Raw genomic sequence first — 25824 nt, 5'->3', positions numbered from 1 at the left:
CCTAAAGGATTATTAGGAACACCTGTTCAATTTCTCATTAATGCAATTATCTAATCAACCAATCACATGGCAGTTGCTTCAATGCATTTAGGGGTGTGGTCCTGGTCAAGACAATCTCCTGAACTCCAAACTGAATGTCAGAATGGGAAAGAAAGGTGATTTAAGCAATTTTGAGCGTGGCATGGTTGTTGGTGCCAGACGGGCCGGTCTGAGTATTTCACAATCTGCTCAGTTACTGGGATTTTCACGCACAACCATTTCTAGGGTTTACAAAGAATGGTGTGAAAAGGGAAAAACATCCAGTATGCGGCAGTCCTGTGGGCGAAAATGCCTTGTTGATGCTAGAGGTCAGAGGAGAATGGGCCGACTGATTCAAGCTGATAGAAGAGCAACTTTGACTGAAATAACCACTCGTTACAACCGAGGTATGCAGCAAAGCATTTGTGAAGCCACAACACGCACAACCTTGAGGCAGATGGGCTACAACAGCAGAAGACCCCACCGGGTACCACTCATCTCCACTACAAATAGGAAAAAGAGGCTACAATTTGCACGAGCTCACCAAAATTGGACAGTTGAAGACTGGAAAAATGTTGCCTGGTCTGATGAGTCTCGATTTCTGTTGAGACATTCAAATGGTAGAGTCAGAATTTGGCGTAAACAGAATGAGAACATGGATCCATCATGCCTTGTTACCACTGTGCAGGCTGGTGGTGGTGGTGTAATGGTGTGGGGGATGTTTTCTTGGCACACTTTAGGCCCCTTAGTGCCAATTGGGCATCGTTTAAATGCCACGGCCTACCTGAGCATTGTTTCTGACCATGTCCATCCCTTTATGACCACCATGTACCCATCCTCTAATGGCTACTTCCAGCAGGATAATGCACCATGTCACAAAGCTCGAATCATTTCAAATTGGTTTCTTGAACATGACAATGAGTTCACTGTACTAGAATGGCCCCCACAGTCACCAGATCTCAACCCGATAGAACATCTTTGGGATGTGGTGGAACGGGAGCTTCGTGCCCTGGATGTGCATCCCACAAATCTCCATCAACTGCAAGATGCTATCCTATCAATATGGGCCAACATTTCTAAAGAATGCTTTCAGCACCTTGTTGAATCAATGCCACGTAGAATTAAGGCAGTTCTGAAGGCGAAAGGGGGTCAAACACCGTATTAGTATGGTGTTCCTAATAATCCTTTAGGTGAGTGTATATGTTTAGCAACAAGTACGGGTCATTTTGAGATTCCTGAAAATCAGCCAATCAGAGGGCCTGGCAAAATCAAGAACCAATCACATGACAGTGTACGAAGGAGACAAAAGAAAAAAGCGTTACACACAAAGAGCCAAGCAGGGCGTACTCAGAAAACGCGTCCTCCTGCCACCTGGTTTGAAGGTCACTCTCTCCGACCCACAGCTAAACTTTATACAGCCTGTGGTACAAAAAGAGGGAAAAGAGGGCAAGCAAGAAAGAGAGAGAGAGAGAGAGAAGAGATGGAGTAAGAGAGAGAGAGAAAAAAAGAGTGTACACAAATACACAGTGAGAATGGTAACAGAGGTCAGTAAGCCATGAATTCCTGACAGATAGAGAGTGAAGGAGGTGAAGGAGGGGGAGTGCGGCCCTGGGTGGGAGAGCATTGAGCTGCACAGAAAAGGAGGGGAGAAAAGGGGCGCCCCCCGCAGGAATAAGCATCAGCCCTGCAGCTCCATCCATATCAAAACATGCACCGTCTCAGATGGCGTCTCTCTGATATGCCCATATCACCAGAAATAAGACCACAACGTTCATAATAAATAAACACTGCAACATACGCAACTAACATGAAATCCAATTTCTCTCAATTGTATCATTTTGTGGTCTCCTCAAATTTGGAAGAAACAAAACTCAAAGACGCACCGAGATCACTATTTTCAGCAAACGCATGGGGTCAAGCGGTGGGCTGTGACATGTTCGGCCTTTATTTTACCTTGCGAAGTGACGCACAAACTGGGCGCGGAGAGCGTGCCGTCGCTGGTGTAAGCGGAACACAGGTTCTCATTAGAGGGGGAGGGTTTGAAGGACTGGAGCAGAGGGCTGCTGCCCCCATCTATCATCCCCCCAGGGGCCAGAAACGCCTGCTGGGACGGGTACACAGAGGGAGCGCTCTGCGCTGATAAAGTGCTGGCTGCTGAAACAACACACACACATAGAGAAGCGCTGATCAGAGCCAGGACGGAAGATGCACACACACACACAATGTCGTTCTGTAAAACAGGTGCCTTTTCCTGAAACATTTAGAAAGGTAACAGGACTGAAACCTCTTTTACAGAATGACCCTGATCCCATAATGCCAAGCAGGAGGCAGGACGGAGGGAGGGAATACCTGGCTGTACAGGACTCTTGCTGCTCTGCAAGCTGCCGCGGCTGGATTTGCTGCTCTTGCTCTTGGCAGGACGTCGTCTACGGCCGGCGGGATACAAAACAGGTGGGTTGATCATGCCGGGCGGAGCTTTGCCCAAACGTGCAAAAAGGGTGTCGATCTCGGCTTTCTGTCGGACATACAGGGCCTGGCTTTCAATCATGTGCCTGACAGGGTAACAAAGAGATCTTAAATACCAATATACCATCCGTCATATCAGATCGGGGAAAAAAATGGTGAAAACATACTTCTCCCTCAGCCTGCTGACTTCTCTCTTAAAGTCCTCGTCTTCGAACTCCGAGTCATTGTCGCTGCTCAGGTAGGGACTGATGGAGTTGTTGAGAGGGCCGGGACTCTGGGCTGGACCGTTTCCTAAGGCTGGATGGGAGTGAGGTCCCGGTTGGCGTTCAGGAGCAGACATCTCGCTCACGGAGAAACGACCCACTTTGGTGTCCGCCTTAGTAGTGACTTGAAAACGTCCGATGGCGGTGGGCTGGGGTGAGATGGCGTTCCGGTCGGAGGTGGGGCTGTCGATCCTGTCTGCCGCAGCGTTTCTGAGGGGAGAGGAGGTCCGGTGCAGCGTGTGCTCAGGGCTCGAGAGGGTGGAGGAGGACGATGAGGTGGAAGATGATGATGTGGTAGATGAGTCGCGGGAGGTGGTGGGAGCCTGCGGGGAACTCTCATCAGGAGCTACTGACACCTGAATAACAGATAGAAGGAGTAAGTCAGCTCAGCGCCACATGGTTTAAACTTCCTGTTGTTAATAATACTGTCATGCTAAATCATTCAGGCACCTGGAATCGTCCCAGTTTGTAGCCTCCAGTTGCGGGTACAGCCGCTGGCTCTCCATCCAAGGAAAACGGAACTGAAAGAGCAACATCAATAAACGCCACAAATAATGAGTTCTTGTCATTTCATAAAGATATTTTAATGAAAGATTGTTCCTAAGCCGTTTTGGGTCACCCATAGTAGTACAAAAGACCACTATCAGAGTCGATGGTGACCTAAAACGGCTTAGTTACAAACTTTCATTAAAATATCTTCATTAGTGTTCAGCACAACAAAGAAATCCATACAGGTTTGTAACAAATACAAACCTGTAACAACTACAAACCTGTATGGATTTCTTTGTTGTGAGCAAATGATGACAAAATTTTCAATTTTGGGTGAACGATTTCGCGTATTTTTACACTTTTTATTATACAGGAATGTAAAACAGCTATTAGTCAACATTAACCTCAGGGTAAAAAGGTGGATCGTTTAAAAGACAAAGTTTATCATATTTTGATTAAAAATAAAAAGACATTTTCATCTACGGAATAACATGCACCCATAAATAATTTGCAGTATAAACAGGATTGTGTTTTTGCAAATGTTGTAGGGTAAATTTCGACTTTCGAGGTTTAATCTGTGAAACTGGCAGCACACACCTGGCTGTCCTCCAAATGGCATCCCGGTGACGGAGCACTGCAAAGCAAAACAAAGACGAGTGGAATTACAATACAAACATATGTAGACACAGCCTAAATGACATTTATTCACAAAAAGGTGTGTAAGACCCAACATGCAAGACCCAAGAATCTTAAACCAGTACGCAAGTGAAATCAGAATTGACAGGATTTCTCAGTTTCGACTGGTGAATTCCAAGAACTCTAAAAGATGCCCCAACTGATGTCAAAGTAGCTAATCCTCTCTTGAAAAATTGCTGGAGATCTGAGAGACATTGCTTAATCTGCTCTGTGTATGGAAAATTCCAGTGTTGAATCTGTAAGTGAACTAAACAAAAGCAGACAGCTCTGGTGTTTTTTCGGTCAGCCCCCTGTTAGTGTGCTTGTACCTGATGCATGGCGCTGCTGATTGGGACGGTCTCTGGACTCAGAGCCCGTCTCAGCTGGGCGTCCAGATCCTCCAAGGGCTGCTGAGACTAAACAATCCATTTCACCAATTAGTCAAGTCCATTTAACAAAACACACATACTCATACAAAACGCTTATTGCTTGTGGCAAGTGCGCGCAAATCCGACATGGGAACAGTGAATCTAATTAAATCCAGCACGAGACGGTCTCTTACAGTAAGTTTAAAGTCAGATGACCGTTGCCTGGAAGGGCTGCATGCTTTTAATCCAAGTTAAGGTTTCCTGTCATGCTACATCTCAAATTTGTGTTTAAATTGGTCGGCGTTCTGCAGTTCCTGACATGTTTTGTACGACTCGGCTAGGGGCCAACAAGCACTTTTACACTAATTTCCTCTTTTAAGAGGCAGAGAAAGATATTGCTCTGAATCTATGAATATGCAAGATTTAGTTTAAATCTCTTCGGGGAGAACGTAAAGATTACACTGAATGCAAGGTCGATGACAGCAGGTCTCAAGATTGAGCCAAGGAAAATGACTTTGATTACAGCAATTTGGCTTTGCATCAAACTAAAAGATAATCAAAACTACTGATGATTAATCTTTCCTTTGGCTATATAGTTTAAAATATGCATAACTTACTATTAACAAATAAAGTTTGAGGGTTTCGTAACACGAATATGCATTACTGTGTGTGAGATCATGGTTTGACTAAATCCATTTCTCCAAGTAGAAAAAAATAGAGCAGCGAGTTAGTACGAGTCAAAGGTCATGCTCCTATCCGACCTCACAGGAAAGCAACACTAGTTATTCATGCTCTGTGTATTTCACAGGAAACGATATCCAAACAAAAAAGCACAGCGTGATAGAGAGAGAAAGCAATAAAAGGCACCTGAATTAAACAAGGTCCTGGGAAGGGTGGTAGGTGCTCTGATGGCGGCGAGCCAGCCTGATCGAGGCCAGCAGGCAACACCTAATGAATGAAGACGGAAGAGAAACTAAACCATCGTGATGAACAAGTGCTGGCAGATACGTCACTCTGAGAAAGCACCACAAGCTACATGCAGCACACAGGAGCCAAAGACTCATGTTTGGGAGGTTGAGCTGTGCCCAAAATGCTACCTGCCTCTTGTTATATAATTACAGAGTCAGTTGAGTCACATGCTACAGATGGACGCTTACAATCTCATGCATTTTGCCACGTATGAAATTCTGCCATGCATAAAATGTGATTAAAACAGACTATAACAGGTTTTCATATTGTTAGTAGTTGTGAGAGTAAAGTTGATAATGAAAACAAGAAAAGTGTTTGCATTAAATACTATGTCAATCTTTTTTTGAATTGGCCCTTTACTGTTTGTATAATATTTATTATAAATTGTAAAATATCCTGATGGTATTTTCTTTTGATCTCGAGTGAAGTCTGAACAATTTTCATGAACATTTTCTCTTCAACCATTAAATCACCCATCGCTCACCGGTAACCTTGACAACGGAGCTTTAGATGGTGTTGTCTGACTGTAGCCGACAGGGGTGGATCCATTACCCATGGCGGTCATCGGGGAGCCTGTTTGATGACCGGAGGTGCTCAGGGGTAAACTAGAGGGAGGAAGGGGGGTACCACTAGGGGTGGCGCATGTGGTTGGGGAGGAGGTGCCAGGGACGCTTGGGGTCGCCATGGGGTCAGAGGTCATATCGGACTGGGCGGATGGCGGACCAGACCCCAGGTCCATAAAGAGAGAGCGTAGTTTCTTATCCAGAGCTTGAATGTCATCAACGCCCTTTCCCTGCGGGTCGCTGTCACAATCCACGCAATGAATGTGGCTCTGGTTGGGCACGGTGGAGGTTTGAGGTTGGCTGTGCACCAGCGTGGGCTGAGTGAGCGGTATGTTTGTGGTGACGGGTTGGAGGGTGGGTACCTGTGGCTGGGCGGCTGCGGAGGGAATTACCGTGGTGGGGATGGTGGAAGGTGCGAGCTGGGGTGTTTCAAAAGCCGTGGTGGGAACTACAGTTGGCGTGAGTTGAGCAGTCGTGGAGGGGATGAACGGCTGTTCGGCACTGCTGCCGGAAACAGAACCCACAACATTCACAGGAGCCACTGGTTGAGGGAGCGATGCGACCATGCTGGCCGGCGCTGGCACAAGAACTGTTGTCTGGGGGAACGATGTAGAGGCGGGCATGGTGCTGGGCAGAGCTTGCACAGGCAGAGATGAGGGAGACGTAATAACACTGATGCCGGTAGGTATAGATGGCTGACTTGGAGGCTGAGGGGGCTGAGACATGGGCAGTGAATGGGTGGGTGTGGAGGTCATGGCAGAGGTTGGCGTCTGTTGAAGGGTAGGAGGTGGTGATGTCGACCCCGGAGGGTTTGCTGACACAGTGGGTAGAGATGCCGAAGAGGTTACTTCAGACACATGTGCTAGCGGGGGAGAGACCATCGGGGCGGTGCCAGAGGGCAAGGGTGTTACAGGGGGCAGTAGAGGGGGCATTGAGGTGTGGAGTATTGGTGGTGCAGTGCTGGGACCGGGGTCAAACTGGCCCTGACGCATCTCCGAAAATGCCTTTTGCAAACTGACTACGGACGCAGACATTGAAAGCCCTAGACCTGGCACTGCGGTCGAAGCAGATGAGAGAAAATACAGAATTAGGATACGGTTGCATAAAATGTCCAACAGACAAACTTGAACCCACAATCTTGATTTTCTTATCTCTTGATGTACACTTACAGGATGAAGGCTCTTGACCCACGGGGACGGCGGGTTGGGGTGAGCTGAAGAACTGGTCTTTTAGCCTGGATTCGGGCACTGGACTTACGATAAACCTGCGGCCTGCTGAATGGACCACCAGGGCAGCTGAACAAGGCGGTATGCCTGAAAGAACAAGTGAAGGAGAGACCTCAGTCCTGACATGATATTAGCATGGGACATTAATCTGTTTTACATGCTAAGATCATAAACTTTACCTTGTTCAAGAGGTGCAGAGGTGGTGGGCAGATGTTGCACATGATCATTGACCGCCTGTATGGACACATTTAAGTTGTTTAGACGACGTTGTCAAAAAATATATATTTTTGTGTAATATATCATACATGGTCTACAATGCAAACTATTTCATGCCTTCTGAGCATAGCTTACCTGGCTGCGTTCTCGCTCTACACCTTTCTCATCTGCTGTCTCTATGACCTCCCGGATCTGCTCGATGAAGGACTCGCGCTCGCTTTCTAGAATAAATTCACTCTGAACCTAAAACAAAAAGGAGGAAATTGCTTAAAATAGCAACAGAAAATGTTCGATTCAGTCTTGTTTCTGTCACATTGTGTATAAATAGTTCAAGTTCAAGTTCATTGGGCATTTCTGGTTGGTATTAAAAACATGCAGGTGGTGTTTCAAGTTACCATTATCTGTGCAATTTCCTCTGGGTTATCTCCGTCCAGATCAAACTTAAACGTCACCATTTTTCTGTTATGTGTTTCCAGCTGACATTCTGCAACTCTGTCGCCCATGCTGGAGATCTGAAACAAGAATGAGATGTTTTTCCCACTGTTACTCACCACTATCAAAAATCCTCCGAAAATATTTCCAAAATGTAGTAGACGTACATTAAGGACGTTGAGCTTGGCTTTAGAGGTCTTGTCGTGGCGCGAACGACTGCGCACTGATCTGCGCTGGTGCCGTTTTGCCGAACGACCCTCATGCCTGCCGCCCGTTACGCCCTCATTACCATCACTGAGCCCAGATGCCACGTCAGAGTGATAACTGAAGAGGTAAAAAAACATATAAATCCACTGTTTTGATGTGCTAGCAATTTTTATCAAATTCTGATTGTATTATTAATAAACCATTACACATTGTGAATCTGGTAACTGGCGGATCTTACCTATCCACCGCAGGAGCTTGAAGTTGTGACAGCTCTGTTGTCAAAGTCTGAGCGACGGAGTGAGGAGTCTTAGACAAGAAAAAAATAATTAGAACAGATAAAGGCACAAACCAGGCTGACTCTTTGTGAAGCAAAGGAAATAAACACATCAAAAAACCAAGAGAGAAAAACAATAAATACAATGCTGCAGAAAAAGATTATCAAATCAACCTCATGATTTCATTTCAGCTTCCCAGACAGATCGACAAAGACTGAAAGGTCACGAGATAACTGTAGCAAAAGACAAACGCAGCATTACCACTAGAAATAATCTCATTGTACCTGTATAATGACAGTAAACAGCTTACATTTTGGGGAGTTAACCAAATCAGTCTCTGGTACCAAAATTTCTACCTGTCTGCCCGACTATTTAAAACTAAATGAAAGTGTGATTAAGGGGAAAGAAAATATTGTGAATGCTTTTAATAGTCATTTTAGTTCTATTAGTTTAGTTAAAGATTTAAATAATTTAAAAGAAAATAACATAGGAGGTAGTGTGGAAGCTGCTTCATGTTGTTTTACTCCAGTTTTAGAGGCACAAGTTTATGAAGCTCTGCTAAAATTGGATTGTAAAAAATCAGCAGGTACTGATAATATAGAGCCTTATTTTTTTCAATTGCTACAGCTCTGATAACGGAGCCTATTACCTCTATTTTTACTTAAGCTTAACTTCAAACGTTATTCCCAAAATCAGGTTTCAGATCAGGTCATAATACTACTACAGCAGTAATGTTAGTCACTAATGATGTTATAAATTGTTTGGATAGAAAACAGCACTGTGCAGCATTATTTGTAGATCTCTCTAAAGCGTTTGACTCCTTGGATCATAAACTTTTGCTGCAGAGGCTAAAGTATGTTGGTTTTAGTGAAAAGGCTATAAATTGGTTTCATAACTATTTATCAGAGAGAGTTCGGTGTCTCAGCTGAGAATTATATTTCAAGGATCTATTTTAGCACCGATTTTGTTTTCAATTTATATTAATGATTTAGGGCGTGGGATTACCTCAGCTAAAATTCATCTCTATGCCGATGACACTGTTATTTATACTGCAGCGCACTCTTGAAACCGAGCCTTAGAGCTTTTGCAAGAATCTTTTCGGTCATTGCAATAAATCATTGTCATTGATAAACTTAAAATTGGTTTTAAACTCTAAAAAAATCAAAATATATGATTTTTTCTCGTAGTAGTATCAAATCAGACAATCCTATTTTAACATTACAAGGAGAGTATATAGAAAGAGAAAAAATGTATAAACACTTGGGTATATGGCTGGATGAAAAGCTGGACTTTCATGTAAATATTGAAAATCTTCTGAAAAAGCTTAGACCTAAATTGGGTTTTCTATATCGAATCAAGAAATGTCTTCCTCATGAAGCAAGAAAACAAATTATACAAAGTTGTTTCCTTTCAGTTTTAGATTATGGGGATGTGCTATATATGCGTGCAAGGTTAACTCAGCAAGGTTTACCATGCTGCCCTATGAATAAGTGGGCTGGTCGTCCTCGTCTCAAAGGAGAAAAATACACATGTTGTTGTTCATTGCCAAGGCGCTGTTAGGAAAATTACCTAATTATATCTGTAGTCTTCTATTTTATCACACTTGTAATTATACGACTAGATCTTCTACCAAATTGCTTTTAAAAATCCCAAGAGTATAAACAGAGTTTGGTAAAACTGCCTTTTCTTTTAATGCACCTTTTTTGTGGAATGAACTGCAGAGCATCTTACTGTTGGAACAAATCCCTTCACTGAATATTTATATAAAAAAAGCTTTGAAACATGTGAATGTTTTTAATTAACTTCTTTGATCTCTTGTATGCACTAACTGTTTGATGTGTCTGAAGTTGTTTTATGTGTAACTTTTTGTGCTGCCATTTTGGCCAGGACTCCCTGGAAGAAGAGATTTACATCTCAATGGGACTATCCTGGTAAAATAACCAAAAAATAAATAAAAAATTAAATTCACACTGTATACACTAATGTGCTGAGAGTTAGTCGGGGGGTGGCTGAAGCAGGTTCCAGGTACCTGGAATGGGGTGTCTGCTGGCAAACATGGATGTTCGGCAGGGGTGGGGACATGGGCCACAATGATGGTTGGCACTACAGGTTGCTGCGCTGCTGAGGGCGTGGGTACCGGCTGCGGCAGGGACCGCTGAACCGCAGTTACTGGAAGCAGCAATGAGGGCACTGTCGCGGCAGCCAAGTTCGGCATGCAGGGAGCCTTATTGCAAAGCTTGGGGAGGTAGCAGAGGGGCAGGTGGATCAGATTGATGGCTGGGCAGATGGAGGACGAGCAGGGAATTGTGTTTTCGGGGGTTGTGCAGGGACCAATCGGTGAGGTTGATGGAAACCGCAAGGCCTGATTATGTGTGAGAGGAGCGATGTCTCAATAAACCACAGCAAAAACAACAGACGGCATATGCCTCGGGGTGAATTGAGGATTACATCGAACGCAAGCAAAACAAACATCAACTTTAATTTACGAGCCAAACAGTTATGAGATTACATTAGCAGGGGCTTCTTTCTAAGTGCCTAAAAACTGTCGCTATCAAAAACAAAACGTTACACAACAACACATCAAACTATTTATTCCAAAAATGGACTTGTGAGATCAACCCATGTGTACAGTTATATTCAAAAAGCAAAGCGTCTTTGTGGTGGAATACAACACAATACATAGTAACAATATGATCTGGGCTTCCAGGACAAACAGGTTTTCTGGACAAAACATCGTAGCACTAAACAAGGTGGACTCATCTTTAAACAACATCCAAATAACGTCCATGCAACATACACAAACAGCATGCTAGAAAACACGGCACACAAGCTCATCTGAGAAAGAAGGCCACAGAGTCTCAGACACACAAAGGTTAAAAGGAAACAAAAAATTCCAATGAGGAAGAGGATTTGCTATTTATCAAGTCAACATGAAATGGCATTCACCATCTGGGCGGAAAAAAAGAAAAAAGTAGGAACTTGATGTGTGTTACCTGTGTGGGTGGAGGCCCGGTCTGCACCTGCGTCTGGGAGCCGGTCTGAACCACGTTGCTGGGAGACTGTTGTGGAGCTTGCTGGGGTACAGACAAACCAGGTTGGGAAGCTGGTCCTAGAGAAACCTGCTGCAATACAGGAACCTAAATGGAAAACAGAAGACCCACAGCCAGGCACGAATCTCGATTATTTGACTCTTTTGATATTACGGCAATGCTGGGAGGAAGAAAATAGACAGAGTGCTGAAGAAAAACATAAGCCCATAGAAAACCTGTACATTAAAAGCATCACATGCATTTTCCATGAATGACTGTGCTCTCTCACCTCTCTTGATTTGTCTTGATCTCTCATAAACGTGCCCTGTCATGTCTGTGCAAACTACTTACCTCAAATGAATATACTTGGGAATATCCCTTTAATTGAACCATTTAGCGCCACGAGACTTTATATCCATATATGTTATAATTTGGGACTACTTTTCAATTTGCTTTCATCTACTAAAAGAAGAGTCGAACTTATTTACAGAATCCAGAACATTACTTAAAACCACCATAATCAACCTTATGACTAAACAGAATACACAGAAAACAGAATACACACCCAATCTTATTTCAAACAATCATTCTCAAATTAGTCCTTCAAGACAAATGCATTAAAGACCCAGATTTGGTAATACTCGCATTTAAAAGCTTCCGTTATTTAAACAGCTAAAGACTGTGCAACATTTCAAATTGTGCAAATAGTAATGAAATGACAAAGAAAAGCAAAGGAAACAAAAGATTCAGGTAAATGTAAGAAAGAGAGGAAATGGGTGTTTTCTCTACCTGCGAAGGGAGCGCTTGGACGTAGTAACCTCCATACTATAAGAAACAAATACAAGACCGTGTAAGTGAAAGGCACCTCTGATGTCCACAGCTTTCATACGCAGGAGAGAATCCAGAGCGAAAACAAAACTCAAAAAGGTCTGGAAGTGTTTTAAAGGGGAGTGATTGATTTGCCTTTGCTCTACATTTATGCCAATGGTGAAGGGAAAGAGACAATGTGATCAGGAAGAAGGATGTCTTACCTGCTGAGGAGCGGGGACGGCCGATGGGGTGCTGCAGGAAACCAAAGAAATGGAAGTTGTGGACTGCGGAATGGGAACCTGCACCTGCTATGAGAATTGAAGAAATATGGAAAAAGAGAGAGAGAGAGAGAGAGAGAGAGAGAGGTGGTGGTGGAGAGATGGAAAAAGAAAGTCAAAACCTCATCTTGGCTCCATCATAAACAAAAACTATTCAACTTTAAAATACTGACTATTCATACACAAAGCGTGAACACCGAGTAACATCACTCAGGTCATGGTTCACTTTTTGTGTATGCCTTTCTCATCTCACGATTAACTGACAAACAAGCATCAGGGTGTTAGCCAGGGAGTGAGTAGGCTTCATGCACGTGACTCTACATGATTCTGTACTCTGTAGCTTAGGTGAAGGTTATACCAGAACCCAGGGAAGCGCCCTGCGTGTGCTGTAGTTTGTATAACCGAGGAAGCGTTTCCTGAAAACACGCTGCTGGATTTGACCCTTAGAAAGCGGCAAGTATACTTGTCTTTCAACTTCTCTTCTCTGGGATACAGACAAGTATAGTTGCTCCAGACGTAGATCACCTTACCTTGACATTATATCAAAGGATCTACTCATTATTAGTAAGAGGCTTAGAAAGCAGCGGGAATAACGAACTTAAAATAACAATGGTGTAAAAAGATAAAAAGAAAAGTTGCATAAAGATGGGGTACAGAATGGATCTGCGGGATGACATTGATACACAATGCCAGCCTTCTAAGGGTTATAAGTTGACTTCTAAACAAAAAAATGTGTTGATACTTTTTAACTGATGCTGTATCTCACAAAGACAAAATTGAAAAGGTGAAAATCACTAGGAACCGTTTTAACCATTTCCAGCCATCTATAATGTAGCAGATCTAATAAAGCGGGCGTTAAAATTCAACAACAAAAAAAAACATTTTTAAGAGCAGGATTAGAGAACCCAACATTAAAGAGGCAAGCAAACCGGTCTAAACCCCCATTTGTGTAGTATGTTTCTTGTGTATTTGGTCATACAAATCAGTTTCATCAAGCCTCATTTGACAAATAAAACAAGCATCTTTTAAAAATCTGATAGTACAAACACAAAAACTGTTACATTTTGGTCAACGTGCATAAAAAAATTGGTAAGAGGCAACCATGACTTCAGATTTGTATGCAATGTTCAGATATAAAGTTATACGTCATATCTGCACAAACACACAGGTACCATATACAGTACAGCACTATACAGTATGAACATACACACAAAATAATACTTACAAAACACACCTAAAATAAAAAAAATTGGAAATAAAATGACAATAAATTGAAGGGGATTTAAAAAGCAGGTTTATGCATATACAGCTCAGTATACCTCCTGAACACACTTCTTAGCCCTATGATATGGCTGGAGAGGGTTAAAACCACAACCACGGGACAAAAATCAGGTAACTGAGAGAAAGACAGGGAGTGCTAGGGAAAGGCAGACGGGAACGAGTAATTTTAGGTACCAGATGAGACAGGGCAGCCTCGTGGTATGCGAGGTTCGGTTGAAGGGTGGTTTGCCGGCCCCAGGCACTCATGTGCAAGGACGGGAGACCCGACGATTCGGAGGATGGGACGTACAGAAACGTCGGCTGACTGGGTGGGTGTCCGTCGCTGACGTTGCTCCCTCCCTCCGTTTTGTAATACAAAGTCTGAGGGATAGACTGAGCGCCGGAGGACTCTTGACCTTGGTACAATGGATGAGGGGGAGGTGAGTGGAACTCACCAGCATCAGAGGAGGTCATTGAGTCGCTTGATGGCTCAGGGCTGTGATCTTTCGGGCCGTGTAGAAGCAGGTTACCAGGGGGAAGAGGGAGTTCTGGGCTGATGTAGCTGTATAGTTCTTCAGTGACGGGCTGCAAGCGACCGCACACGCCCGCACTGCTGGCCGCTTCCTCAAGGTTAAGGTCCATGGAGCCGCGGCGGGCTCGGTAGAGTCTGGAGGCCAGCATGGCGGGGTCTGCCTGAAGGTTGTGCATGTGGAATTCAAAGGGTTCGGCAGTATGTGCCAACACAGGCGGCGCTGAATGAGGAAACGTGTGAGGTTGATAGACAGGATCACCAGCACCAACTGCCCCAGTTGGCTGTCCCACAGACAAAGAGCTTGACAAGCTCATGGGAGGCAGTTGCGGGACTGGGCTCTGGGTCAAACGCATGTGGTTTTGCACGTGAGGGTGCAGGTAAGCTGTCCCAGGTTGAGGCGGAGCCTCGTAGGCCAAGCTGGCGGCAGCAGCCGCCGCCTGCATCTGCTGATGGAAAGCGATGTGGCTCAACTGATGAGCCGTCATCGGGTAGCCACCATACGACATGGCTTCCAAGTGTTCCATTAACGCAGCCTGATTAAGACTCAACCTCCGGACGGCTTTCTCTTGCTCGGCTCTAACATCCTTGTATCCGTAGATGGATTCTGTAGGGGGTGGCAGGTGCAGTGGCTCGGCCAGCCTTTGAGCCGCCATTCCTTGCATCACGAACAGAGAAGGATCAACGCCGGCACCCATGGCCTCCATGCCGGAGAACGGGTGCAAGCTGCTGCCGTAGCTACGGTGGTAGGCGGGCTGGAAGTGTCGCGTGTGGGCCTCCAGGATGGAGGTGCTCTTGCGACGCTGCACGTTGAAACCTTTGGGTGGGCAAGACGGCGGAGGCGAGAAAGACACGGGCCGCTCTGGGATGGTGGGGAAAAAGTGCGGGGGCTCAACCAGACCTGAGCCTCCTCCGCCGTAGGGCTGACTCACTGACTGCGGCTGCAGTGACAATAACATATAGCATCTTTGTGAGGCAAAGGAAACAGCACAAGTTCACAAAGCAAGAAAAAAACAGAAAGAGAGAAAGATGTAAAGAGATAACAGGTGAAAAACAGACAATATTCATCTCAAAGGTAAAACTGCCTCAATGACAAAAGAATAAGTCAAAAGATGCTTAAAATATGCTAAATGTTTAACAAAAAGAAGTGTAAAAACATGATAGGGACAGATTCACGATTAAATACAGATGTGTCACAGGCTGAAGGGCCTAAGAACCATTTTTACAACTGTAGTTCTTCTAAATCTGTATTTAATGTGAACACAGGGCTCCAGCTGAATGAACCAGGGTAACACAAGTATCCAAAAGAGGTTTTAATATATGTATCTGTCTGTCTTCATTCCATCAGGACTGTGGTTAGCCCATCTATTCTCAAGATTTGTGACCCACCATAGCATTAGCATAATGGTTCATTATTGTTTCAACCTGAACCTTTGACTCACAAAAAGAGAAATCTACTTATCCTCATGTTGCGTTACACAACAGCTAATATTTGAAATGACATTACCTAGCTTAAAACTAACATTTCTAAGGGAATGACTTAAGTAAGGGATAATGTACAGGCAGCCAGTTGTTATCGCAGAAATAAGCCCAAACAGTGTGATCAGGACCCGACGCGAAGCGGAGGACATAAAATGTGAAATTGAAATATTTTATTAGCTCATTTTTACCGAATGCAGACCTTCCGCGAGGAAAAGCCGTTTAGTTTTGGTTTTAAAGTAAGAAACGACATTCAAACGTCACGAACAGTCAAATTGGCCTAATCATTTGTAAATATAATGTCATAAAGACATATTTATAATTCATTTTTGTGTTATATTAAACTGCCCCTCTCAAAATGATTTGCAGCATCCGGGTTACAGGGTGTTATTAGTTTTGAGCAGTTGTTACCTGAAAATAACAACCCTTGGAATGTCGCGACTGGCCAATCAGAGCCGTGTAATTAGGCACATTAGGAAACACCTGTGGGGTTTTAATTCAAAAAATATTTCTGGCCACAATTCAGTTTGATTATGTACCTCGCCCCTTCCAAACTGTTCATAGCACTTCAAAAATGTTCTTTACAGATGCCTGGTTTATACCCTAGATCATGTTCAGCAGGGGAATCCTGGTTCACTGGGAAACACTAACATACAGGACTGGCAAAGATTGCTGGGAGACTGGCGCGTCGGCGGGGCGGGGCCGAGTGAAGGGGCAGGACGCTCTCCAGCGCTTTGGACAGTCTGTCCGCGAACGTCTCCCCATCTGGCCTCCCCAGTCGGGGCGAGAGAGGGGCTGATGTGATTGGAGGAGGTGTGGAAGGTGGCTTGGGAGGGCACAACAGAGGGGTGGTAGAAAAGCAGGGCACGCAAACAGACATGCTACGACGACGTGGGGGAGGTGGAGGAGGCTGGAGGCACAGAGGGGAATCGACTATTAACCTCAATGGAACATAAATGACACAAAAGCTAAAAAAGCAAACTATAAGAAAACAAGACAAGACAAATACCAACATACAGAATTAAAAAAAACACACAATAAAGCTCAAAAGAGAATTCTGAGGCTTCGAGCACAAAATGACACACCGAATCTGATCTACAAAGATCAAATGTTGATATAATCTACCATGAAGTCTATTGTTAAGTCAGATGAAAACAATAAACATGGTTGAATTGATGACCTATGGATGACAATACTTTATCAGGTAACATATCTATTTATGCTATGATAAGACTGCATGTAATACAATACCAAGAACTCATGAATCACAGTAGCAGCTTAAAGTATTGCTCATCAAACCTGATCTGAGATCAGGTTACATGTTACAAAGAAACTGTGTGTTAATTTCCAGACAAATGTGGGTATATGTGGGTATAGGTGACTGCAATGATGCTACTGAGATCAAATCTACTGTCATTGTCAGACTCACAACAGCAGCACTAACAATCTAAAACGGATAAATAACGGATACAGTTGAGGTTAGGAAAGTCCATAAAAGCATCACAGGATCTCCATCCACTGAGATGTTTTATGACAAAATATGAACATAAAAGATCAAATATGACAACAAATATCATGTGGTATAAAAAAACAAATAATAATAAAAAAGATATTGGTGCTGTGCAGACTTGAGGAATCATCCAAGTTTTAACTTCTCATGCATCATTAAACCAGTTTTTAAAGCCTTATTTGAGTTTAAGGAAATAACTAGAGTGAATTTGAATTTGTCCCTGAAGTCATTTAATGTAATTGCAAAATGCAAACCAATTAAAAATGAATGAGTCAGAAAAGCTTGCGAGAAAGACTCAAAAGAAACAGAAAGTGATGAAGGCCTGCCAGTCTGCACAGCATGAAACACTGCTACAGTACGTTTCACTGTCTTAAAAGAAACATAGGAATAAAAAAACAAGTCAAATGCAAATAAGCAAAAATGTGATGAAGAGGGAGCACCAGCTCAAGGCATGTGGGAATCTGGAATATACTCGAGAGAGAAAACCAGAATGAACAAAGAGATCAGGATGTTTGAAAAGAATCGAACCCGTTTAGTGAGTAGAGGTTATGGCTTTGATTTCCTTTTCTCATGCATCATTCATTTAGTGTCTCATAAAAAACTACATTCAGTTTCATATAAAAGACAATTCATGCAACCACAACAATTCAAAAGTCAAACATCAATTCAGTCCACATTCTTTCATTCAGTATGTTACAATATCATGGCTATTGTGTGTAAAATCTATTGAATACAACAGCTCGTGCACAGGAAGTACCATGATGGGATAAACATATATTAACTACGTGAATGACAATGATATTTAACGGAAGGGCTTCTTTATTGTCAAACATAAGATTATATTGTTGTGCAAATGAAAGACCTGCAACTTCATGTTGTGTTGTCGATGTCATAATACGCGCATTACACAACTTAAGACAGACTAGATTAGTCAATTATCCGATCATTCTCCTGCCAGAGGGCAGCTGCCAAAAATCTGTTCTCAAATGAACTCGTGCACATAGCAACGCATTTGTTGATTCTTAACGATGTTAAAAACAACGTTGTTTTGCTGCATTTTAGACAAGTCTGTGTCTTTGATTACTACTTCGATTTTTTTTGCATACTTGACAGGAAGGTGTGGTTCTGTCTTATATTGTGCGCTAGACTTAGTTAAACAGTGCAAAGACTATTTCTGTAGCTCAGCTTGTGTAGCATGGCGCTAGTAACCTCACGGTCATTGGTTTGAATCTTAAGGCTAAAATACACTACAAGACTTTTGCTCAGATTTTCAGTCTGGACTTGTTGCAGAAAGTCTGTGCCAGTCTGAAGATTTGATCAGTTAGTGTGTTTCTATCTGAAACTTTCAAAAAGTCGTGAAAAGTGTATGATGTCTAGTTTAAAAAAAATCTGTTCCAATTTTAAGTCTTGTAGTGTATTCCAGCCATTAGGGAACACGCTAGTAAAAACGGATAAAAACGCTTTTGCACTGTGAGTCACATTGGATAAAAGATCTGCCAAGAGCGTAAATGCGAATGTAATTTGTGTAGACTTTACAAATCCCATTTTAACCTTTCTTCAGTCTACAGAGAATATAAACGCAGCTGCTTTCTGTGCTTTAACATATTTGAGCGGTTGAATCTTCAGTGCACTGATCACGGTTTTGGCTGTAAAACTGCTTCTGGGAAGTTGTAATTGATTAATTGAGGAATATGCCAGTAGGCGTACAGCTGCCAAAAGTGGAGTGGTGTGTGAATATTTACGTTTCTTTACAACGAACATACGTCTGCTGAAATGACTTACCATGGGTTGCTGGGGGTACGGGGTGTGCTGCTGGGGAGCCTGAGAGACGGGGGGCAAGGGGCCCTGTCCGGGCACCTGGGGTTGTTGGGACGTTGCAGGAGAACCATACGACATGTTGACCTGGCTCAGGTAAGCGTCTGAGAACACAGATGAACCCTGACCACTGTCAAGCGTCCCATCAGCAGCTGGGAAAAGAGACCAGGCTTAGAAATAAGCAGGAAAAGACTGATGGGTCGATGAGTTTGGGATTACCCTTACAGGCCATTCCACTTTGTGAGTACTGAAGCTGCTGTTCTGCCTCAAGTTCCTCGCAATCAGGTTGAATAAGACCTGGAGTGGGAGGCTGGGTTCCGCACTGACTCTGAGTACCGTGAGAGGTTGGTGTGTTCTTCAAAGACTCGCTGGAAATCTGCTTCTGCTCTTCCTCCCGTTTGCGTTTCTCTTGTTCGGCTCGTACTTGCTGTCGTTGCTCTCGCTTGCGGTTGATCAGGGCCACGCGATCCCTGATGGCCTTGGCCATGGTTTTGTGGTCGCCCTCACAAACGTAGCCCGACTCAACCTGTGTAGTGACATTGTTACAAAAGGTAAAGAAATAAAAGACGCCTATGTGCGCAACCTGCAGCTCATAAAACCAACCCACCATTTCCTGAGCCACATCTTCTGGAACATCCTTGCTGAGGTCGAAGGAAAACTCGATGGCTTCGTTTTCTTTGTATTTGCCTTTTAGTTTCTTGACGTCTTCGATGCGCAGCCAGAGCTTGATGGCGATCACCTCACCGTCGTCCTCCTCGGCCAGCTCAACTCGTACTCCTGTCTCCTCCTGGAAGAAGGCATGGTTCAAAAGATCCTTGATAGCATATCTGTCAGGGAAGAAAAGCAATTTTAGTACAAGTAAACAAGACTAGAGATATTAAATAATGACAACCAAACATAATTACATAATTAGAGGAATACAGAATAATTCAGAGAAGCATGCTAGAATTCTGGAGTTCTTCAAGACGGAATAATAAGTCTGTGAAAAGGATCGATTCAAAATGGACTAAAGGGTTGAGCCACAATTCAAAATACCGATTTTCAATTTAACCATCCGATTACGAAAATTATATTTAATGGGGTTCCAGTCTCAGGGCTCTGTCCCAATGAGTCAAGTTCGATAAGCTCCTAAGACTGTACAGTACAACATAAACTATAAATAAGATTTTATAACTTAAATATGCACAGGAACCATTTGCATGTAAAAATGCTAATCCATGTCACTCATGTTACATGAGGAACATGAGTGAAAAAATATGTTTTCACAAAACAAATCTTGTTCAGCTCTTTCATAATTCTGGAAAAAAGTGAGATCTTGCATGCCGACCTCCAGGTTTTGCAATGCAGGATTCACGCATTGATGAGTAGCTTGATACAGTAGACATCAGCTTTTCCAGTGCTTCATCAGCGGAACATCAGACATCGTCTCATCTTGCTGTTGACACACCGTTTGCCATTTTCCATTACATTTTTTTTATGTGCCCAAGCAAAACACAGGGCATAAGAGATAAGCATAAAGGGCTGATGACACGATTAATGAAGTTACAGATTTTTCCCCACATTCTGTCTTAAAATACACTTCATGCGTTGCAAGGTCAGTATTAAGAAGACTAGTTAAAATGTACATTTTTCAGAATCTTGAGGGGTTTAGACCTTGGCGTGTAGGAACTTCTGTTTTCACTGCGCTGCAATGAAATTTGACTACAGAGATTTTACTACTAGTCAAGTGAGATTACAGCCGATTCATTTAGTGCCGGTTACTGGAATTGTTCCAAAACACTGTGCGAAATAAGCTTATCTGCTGCTACTGTGCACATTTCCCACAGCGCACCGGCCACCCGGAGCCCCCGATACACCCTCACGTCAGCACGAGTTCAACGCCTCTGTGTGCAGCTGCACGCCGACTGCCTCCGAGAACTGAGGTATGACCTGATGAATGAGTTCTACGAACGCCGCGTGGATGTGTGCGTGTGAGAGCGTGCAGGAGGCACCACCTCACCTTTCATCTTTGTTTTGCTGAATACATCCCTCGATGATCTCTTTCACCTCTGGAATGGCTACCTTGTCAAAGCTGCCAGGCTTAACTCCCTGCAGAATAAAAACACAATGGAGCGTTAAATCAACATGTCATTTTTAACGTGTAAGAAAACGCAACCCGTCTTTGCAGCTCTCCAGGGATTCAACAAAACTACACATGGTAAATGATACACTTGTTTTGTGAGGAAAATGCAAGGGGCGCTTGCCTGTGCAGAAGCAGCTGGCGTGATGCAAAGGTTCTAGTTGGCACCTAAAACATCGCTATCCAGTTGCTAAGACGTAATGTTCTGAGTATGTTAGCGGCGTTGCCATCTTGTTGCTAAGGTATTTTGGGTGGTCACTTGGTGATCAACTTCTGTCCCAAGTTGGAAAAAATCTCTGGTATTCTGGTCTGTAAATATGGCTCGGCTAATTCAAGATTTTTTTAACCCATTATTGACCGCTTAGAGAAGAAATACAATACATCTGATAAACAAAATAAATGATTTGTATCATTGGTATAAGGTATCATTCATTTAGCACAAAAATGTCATAAAATTCATCAATATTAACATCGTTCCTTTAAAACTACATGCAAAAAGGACCAGGATTAAGCGATTAGTTAAAATTCTGTTCACTGTCATTCACAATAAAAAATCTGTTTAGCAAACAAAACAGACACTTGATGTCCATCAGATTAAACACAGAACACAACTCCACCATGCGACAAAACCAACATCCTACAAATCAACTAACACAAAAACATGAAGATAAAGTAATATCGTGAAAACAGAAATGACCCTTTTAAATCATCAAAAAGATAAAAGAGCATTAAAAGAGTCAAAGCATCCGCCCGAGACAAAAACAAAACAAACTTACAAGCAAATTCTGGAACACTAGATGCCTCACAAAGAGATCTGCTTAGACTATTCACCAAACCATGGCATCGCCTCCTTATAAGTCTGCAGCCCTACCTCAAATTCCAGTGCCAAACAAAATTAAGAATGACGAAGCATCTAATCGAATCAAGCGGGAAAGTCAAAGTATTCCGATAACAAGGTGATTTAAAAAGCCTGTTGCTAATGCTCAGAGTAAATGGGTCCCCCGAAAGCCAGATACATGCTGTTCCCTGCTCTTGTGCAAGTTAACAAAAGCGGAAAATTAGAAGCAATCATAACGTATTTTAACAAAGCAAAGAGAGGAGGGCTCTTGGAACAGCTGGGGGTGGATGTTAAAAGGGAACAAAAGTAATCTTAAACTTTTGCTCTGTTCAACTTCATAAGCGATAAGTGTTCCCATGCTTATGCATACTAAAGAATATTACTGACTGCTTGAATTCTCTTTGTGGTAAAATGCCGTAATTGCATCTTTAAAGGTTTTCCCCAACAGCAAAAGCATGACATTATATTTTCACCCCTTTTTATTAAAACGGGCTGTTAGGGTGTTGCTATGGTGGATGGTTTCTTACTAGGCCATACTGTAGCAATGCTTTGGCTGGAAAAAGCACCAATACTGACTTTTATCACATTTTTAGTTCGTAAGCTCCTTCAAAACAGTTTATCACTTAGTTCATCACTAAAAAAGGTTAGCTTTTAGATATGGAAAAGCGCAGTGCCATCACAACAGCATCAACAAACATTCACGCCAAAAACAACTCCAAATATCTGACATCACTATTCATGTTAAACAAATTGTCTAATAAATAGACAGGAACACTGTGAAACTCTGTAACGTTGTTTACTCTGGCTGCATCTCTGAACTCTTTAGTTGAATTACCCAATAATAAAAAAGAAAACATCTGCATTACAGTACGATGCCTGCCAGTGACTTCAGTAAAACTGTCAGGTTGAAACTTTCACGTTAGAAACTGCATGCCTTGATAAGAGAGAAGAAATCAGAATGGTTTTGTCGTAATGAAAGCTCTGTTTACACAGAGGCTGAAAGGGAGAAAAGCAGTCACACAGCTGTTTGCGGGGCTAAAAACTCTCTCCGATTGCAATCTTCAATTGCTTCTTTCAGAGAACCGAGCGATTGGATTTCAAGAGATTAAACAGCCTTCAGTATTCCTGACGGGTGAATAGGGCCAAAAGGCGAAATCTAGGACGTGCTTTGCACTTTCTTAAGCCAACAGGTGGAATAGGATAACCAATACAGCTACTTTCCACCTGCCAGAAATGCTGAGAAAGGCAAACAATGCTATTCTACTTTATAGACTTAAACACTCCAGAGTATGCCTTTTTATTTGCAAACTAAAATTAGTAGCAGATCATTCTTATACACAACTTTAAAAGAATGCCAAATTAAAATTTAGACAAAAAATTTGGTTGCGAGACATAAATACAATTCGTATTGTTTTAGGATTAAGCATCGAAGTGACTATTGTTTTATTCCTAAATCAAGTTTTATTTAAATAGGTTAAAATACGTTATCTACTGGCAAACTACTGATCAGATTTTCAACCTCCAGTATCATATGATCGTCCCATTGACCTGAAGGAAAACAAACAAACTCAAGGCTGCCCCTCCCCTCTTCTTCCTCTCTGCCAATCATATTAAAGGCCATCTATAAGGGGACAGAATAACATTTTTAAAGCGAAGCAACACAATGGTCTTGGACTCGCATGGACCCTCAGCGTCATGCAGTGAAAGTGTTCTCCGACCGAGGCATTGTCAATCTATAAATATCCTTTAATGATGATTACATCACAATGGCTTAAACAAGCTCAGTAATAAATAAATCTCAGACGTGAAATTAAACCAGAACATTTAAGACGGAGCAAGCAATTGTTGGGATCGAGGCTGTGACTTTGTGGAAAAGTGAACACAAGCTGATATCAGTAATGACTGATTCAATCAAATAAACTTCTTTCTATTAGCAAAGCTTTTTATTTGTTGTCTTACCTTTAGGTTTGCCTCTATCCATTGCTAAATAAAAAAAGAAAATAAAGGGCTGGCAATAGCTCACAATGTCTACGTTGAAGGTTTAAAAAGTTTGAATCAAACCCTCACTTTTTTGTAAATACAAGAATTTAATCCATTAGGTCATTAAAAAAATGTGGCATAACAACATTCATTTGCTGATATGTTGATATATACAATTGATTTATACCGTTGTCATGATCGTAGCGCCCACCGCTAGCTTATATCTTATACATAGTGAGATGCCTCCAGCAGCGGGCAGGTTTTAGTGTGCGCAGAGAACAAGCTTCTTTTATTGAATCATTTCATAAGCAGAAGCTTGAGTGGGTGTAATGACAGAAATGAGAGCTGGTGAAGATTACAGCAGACAGAGATCCAAAGTCCCCCGCAGACAGATTGCGGGGCGAGAAAAAGGTTCGGAGAGAAAGTGATGAGACGTGCGAGGATACTCACGCTGGTGACCCGGCGATAGATTTGAGCGGGGTTCTGACACTCGGAGTAAGGGTACTCAGAGGTCGCCATCTCCAACATGCACATCCCGAAGGCGTACACGTCCACCGATTCGTCGTACTTTTCCTCGTACATCTCAGGCGCCATGAACTCAGGGGTACCTTAAATCAAAAGAACCATTCAGAACTCTCACAGCCTGAGATCTGTACTCACCCCAGCAGGGCCGGGGAGAGGAAGAGAGAGAGGAAGAGGAGAACCGGGCTGTTGCTCCGTAACGTCCCTGAGAGGAGAAAAGAGGGGGAGCAAAAGATATGGAGAAGAGGGGAAAAAAATAAAACAAAAAAAAAGGGGAAGGGGGAAAACTGGCCTCAGTTATTTCGCAGTGAAAGATTCCACAGTTTTTCTTTGCAAGGCCTTTAGGTGGGTTTATTGAGGTTGGTCGGACTAGTGCACAAAGCAGTTACTGCAAACAGGAAGTTGATTCAAGTCGGATTCACGTGTTAGTGAAGTACAGCCAACTTTAAGAGGTGACAGCGATGGGCTTTTCGAAACCATGTTTATCTTGACAACACGGTCGTGCCACCGACACCTAAAATGAGATGGCAGCGACTAGCTATGGAACTTGACCCATGTCAACAACACAGTTGTGGAAAACACATGACAGACTCACCTTTCTACCAGCCTGTAATGAGAGAAGGTTAAGCAGGTTAAAAGCACAGAGCAAGCCCATAGCTAGCGTGTTGTGCACTAGCTTGCGTTCAAAGGCCTCGCAGAGAAAAACACGTTAAAATATTGATTCGTATTTGAATTATTTCCGTTTTTGTGGTAGGTTGCTTGTTGACTTACCACTTACTCGTGAGCCATTTTTAGCATACTTACTGTTTGAACTGCAGGACATTAAATAATCCATACAGTGGGGTGAGACCAGCCCTACAGTTGAGAATATAGCCCTACAGTTTAAGGGAAACAATTCTCAAAACCAGGGATAAAAACTAAAACAATAAATGGAAAGAGAAGGGATCCAGAAATAAATGTAGCACAATATCTAAACCTTCTGAAATAAAGGAGGGGGAAAATCTGATGGAAAACCTTTGGAAAAATATGTTAGACATTACTGGCAGCAATAGAATCTCTAGGCTTTTAATAATTATACACCACAGGTTCCAAACCGAAGGGTAATTCTGTTTGTGAAAGTCCCCATGTCTGACCAACAAACGAAATGTTAGGCACCGTTTTCGTGTTTGCATTTACAGGCCAATTAGACGTTACTCGTTGCAATTACTGGCTTCAGGTGGGAAACAGCAGGATCTAAAGGTGTTCCCCCAGTTTATACGAATGCCCTTTGGCTTTCCCACGTCTCCACCCTTTAATAAAACCAAATCCCTTGGTTGCCTGGAAATCTGTGGTCTAAGGTGAACCGTGTAGCTCAGAGCTACAGCATGCCTTACATATTTCATCATAACTGATTGCAAAGTACATTTCCCAAGCCCCGCCTTCCCATATCAACTTGACACCTCATCGAACAAGACAAGCAATGACATGAAACACATTTAGTTATAAATA

The 25824-nt window shown here is 42.8% G+C and overlaps 1 protein-coding gene across 13 annotated transcripts in view; it reads right to left on the bottom strand.

Moving 5' to 3' along the window:
- Window positions 1-25824, bottom strand: part of wnk1b (WNK lysine deficient protein kinase 1b) — a 62297-nt gene that overhangs the window by 6155 nt on the left and 30318 nt on the right. For 3 of the 13 annotated variants that reach the window (XM_057324737.1, XM_057324738.1, XM_057324745.1), the window contains exons 5-27: window positions 24265-24422; window positions 20877-20965; window positions 19485-19704; window positions 19103-19403; window positions 18845-19029; window positions 13740-15014; window positions 12228-12314; window positions 11986-12021; window positions 11161-11304; window positions 8131-8198; window positions 7853-8009; window positions 7649-7765; window positions 7389-7496; window positions 7217-7271; window positions 6981-7124; window positions 5733-6865; window positions 5147-5227; window positions 4241-4327; window positions 3834-3870; window positions 3198-3268; window positions 2652-3103; window positions 2368-2570; window positions 1972-2172 (exon numbers count right to left, since the gene is read on the bottom strand). In XM_057324737.1, the coding sequence (XP_057180720.1) occupies window positions 1972-2172; window positions 2368-2570; window positions 2652-3103; window positions 3198-3268; window positions 3834-3870; window positions 4241-4327; window positions 5147-5227; window positions 5733-6865; window positions 6981-7124; window positions 7217-7271; window positions 7389-7496; window positions 7649-7765; window positions 7853-8009; window positions 8131-8198; window positions 11161-11304; window positions 11986-12021; window positions 12228-12314; window positions 13740-15014; window positions 18845-19029; window positions 19103-19403; window positions 19485-19704; window positions 20877-20965; window positions 24265-24422 (5409 nt within the window). Of the gene's footprint in view, window positions 1-1344; window positions 1438-1971; window positions 2173-2367; window positions 2571-2651; window positions 3104-3197; window positions 3269-3833; window positions 3871-4240; window positions 4328-5146; window positions 5228-5732; window positions 6866-6980; window positions 7125-7216; window positions 7272-7388; window positions 7497-7648; window positions 7766-7852; window positions 8010-8130; window positions 8199-11160; window positions 11305-11985; window positions 12022-12227; window positions 12315-13739; window positions 15015-18844; window positions 19030-19102; window positions 19404-19484; window positions 19705-20876; window positions 20966-24264; window positions 24423-25824 lie in introns of all 13 variants that reach the window. The other 10 variants (XM_057324733.1, XM_057324742.1, XM_057324735.1 and 7 more) reach the window with 8 other exon arrangements.

This window comes from Triplophysa rosa, linkage group LG24 (assembly GCF_024868665.1).
Source record: "Triplophysa rosa linkage group LG24, Trosa_1v2, whole genome shotgun sequence".
NCBI lineage: Eukaryota > Metazoa > Chordata > Actinopteri > Cypriniformes > Nemacheilidae > Triplophysa > Triplophysa rosa.
Note: the sequence above shows the minus strand (reverse complement) of the source record. Positions and strands in the feature narration are given on the sequence as shown.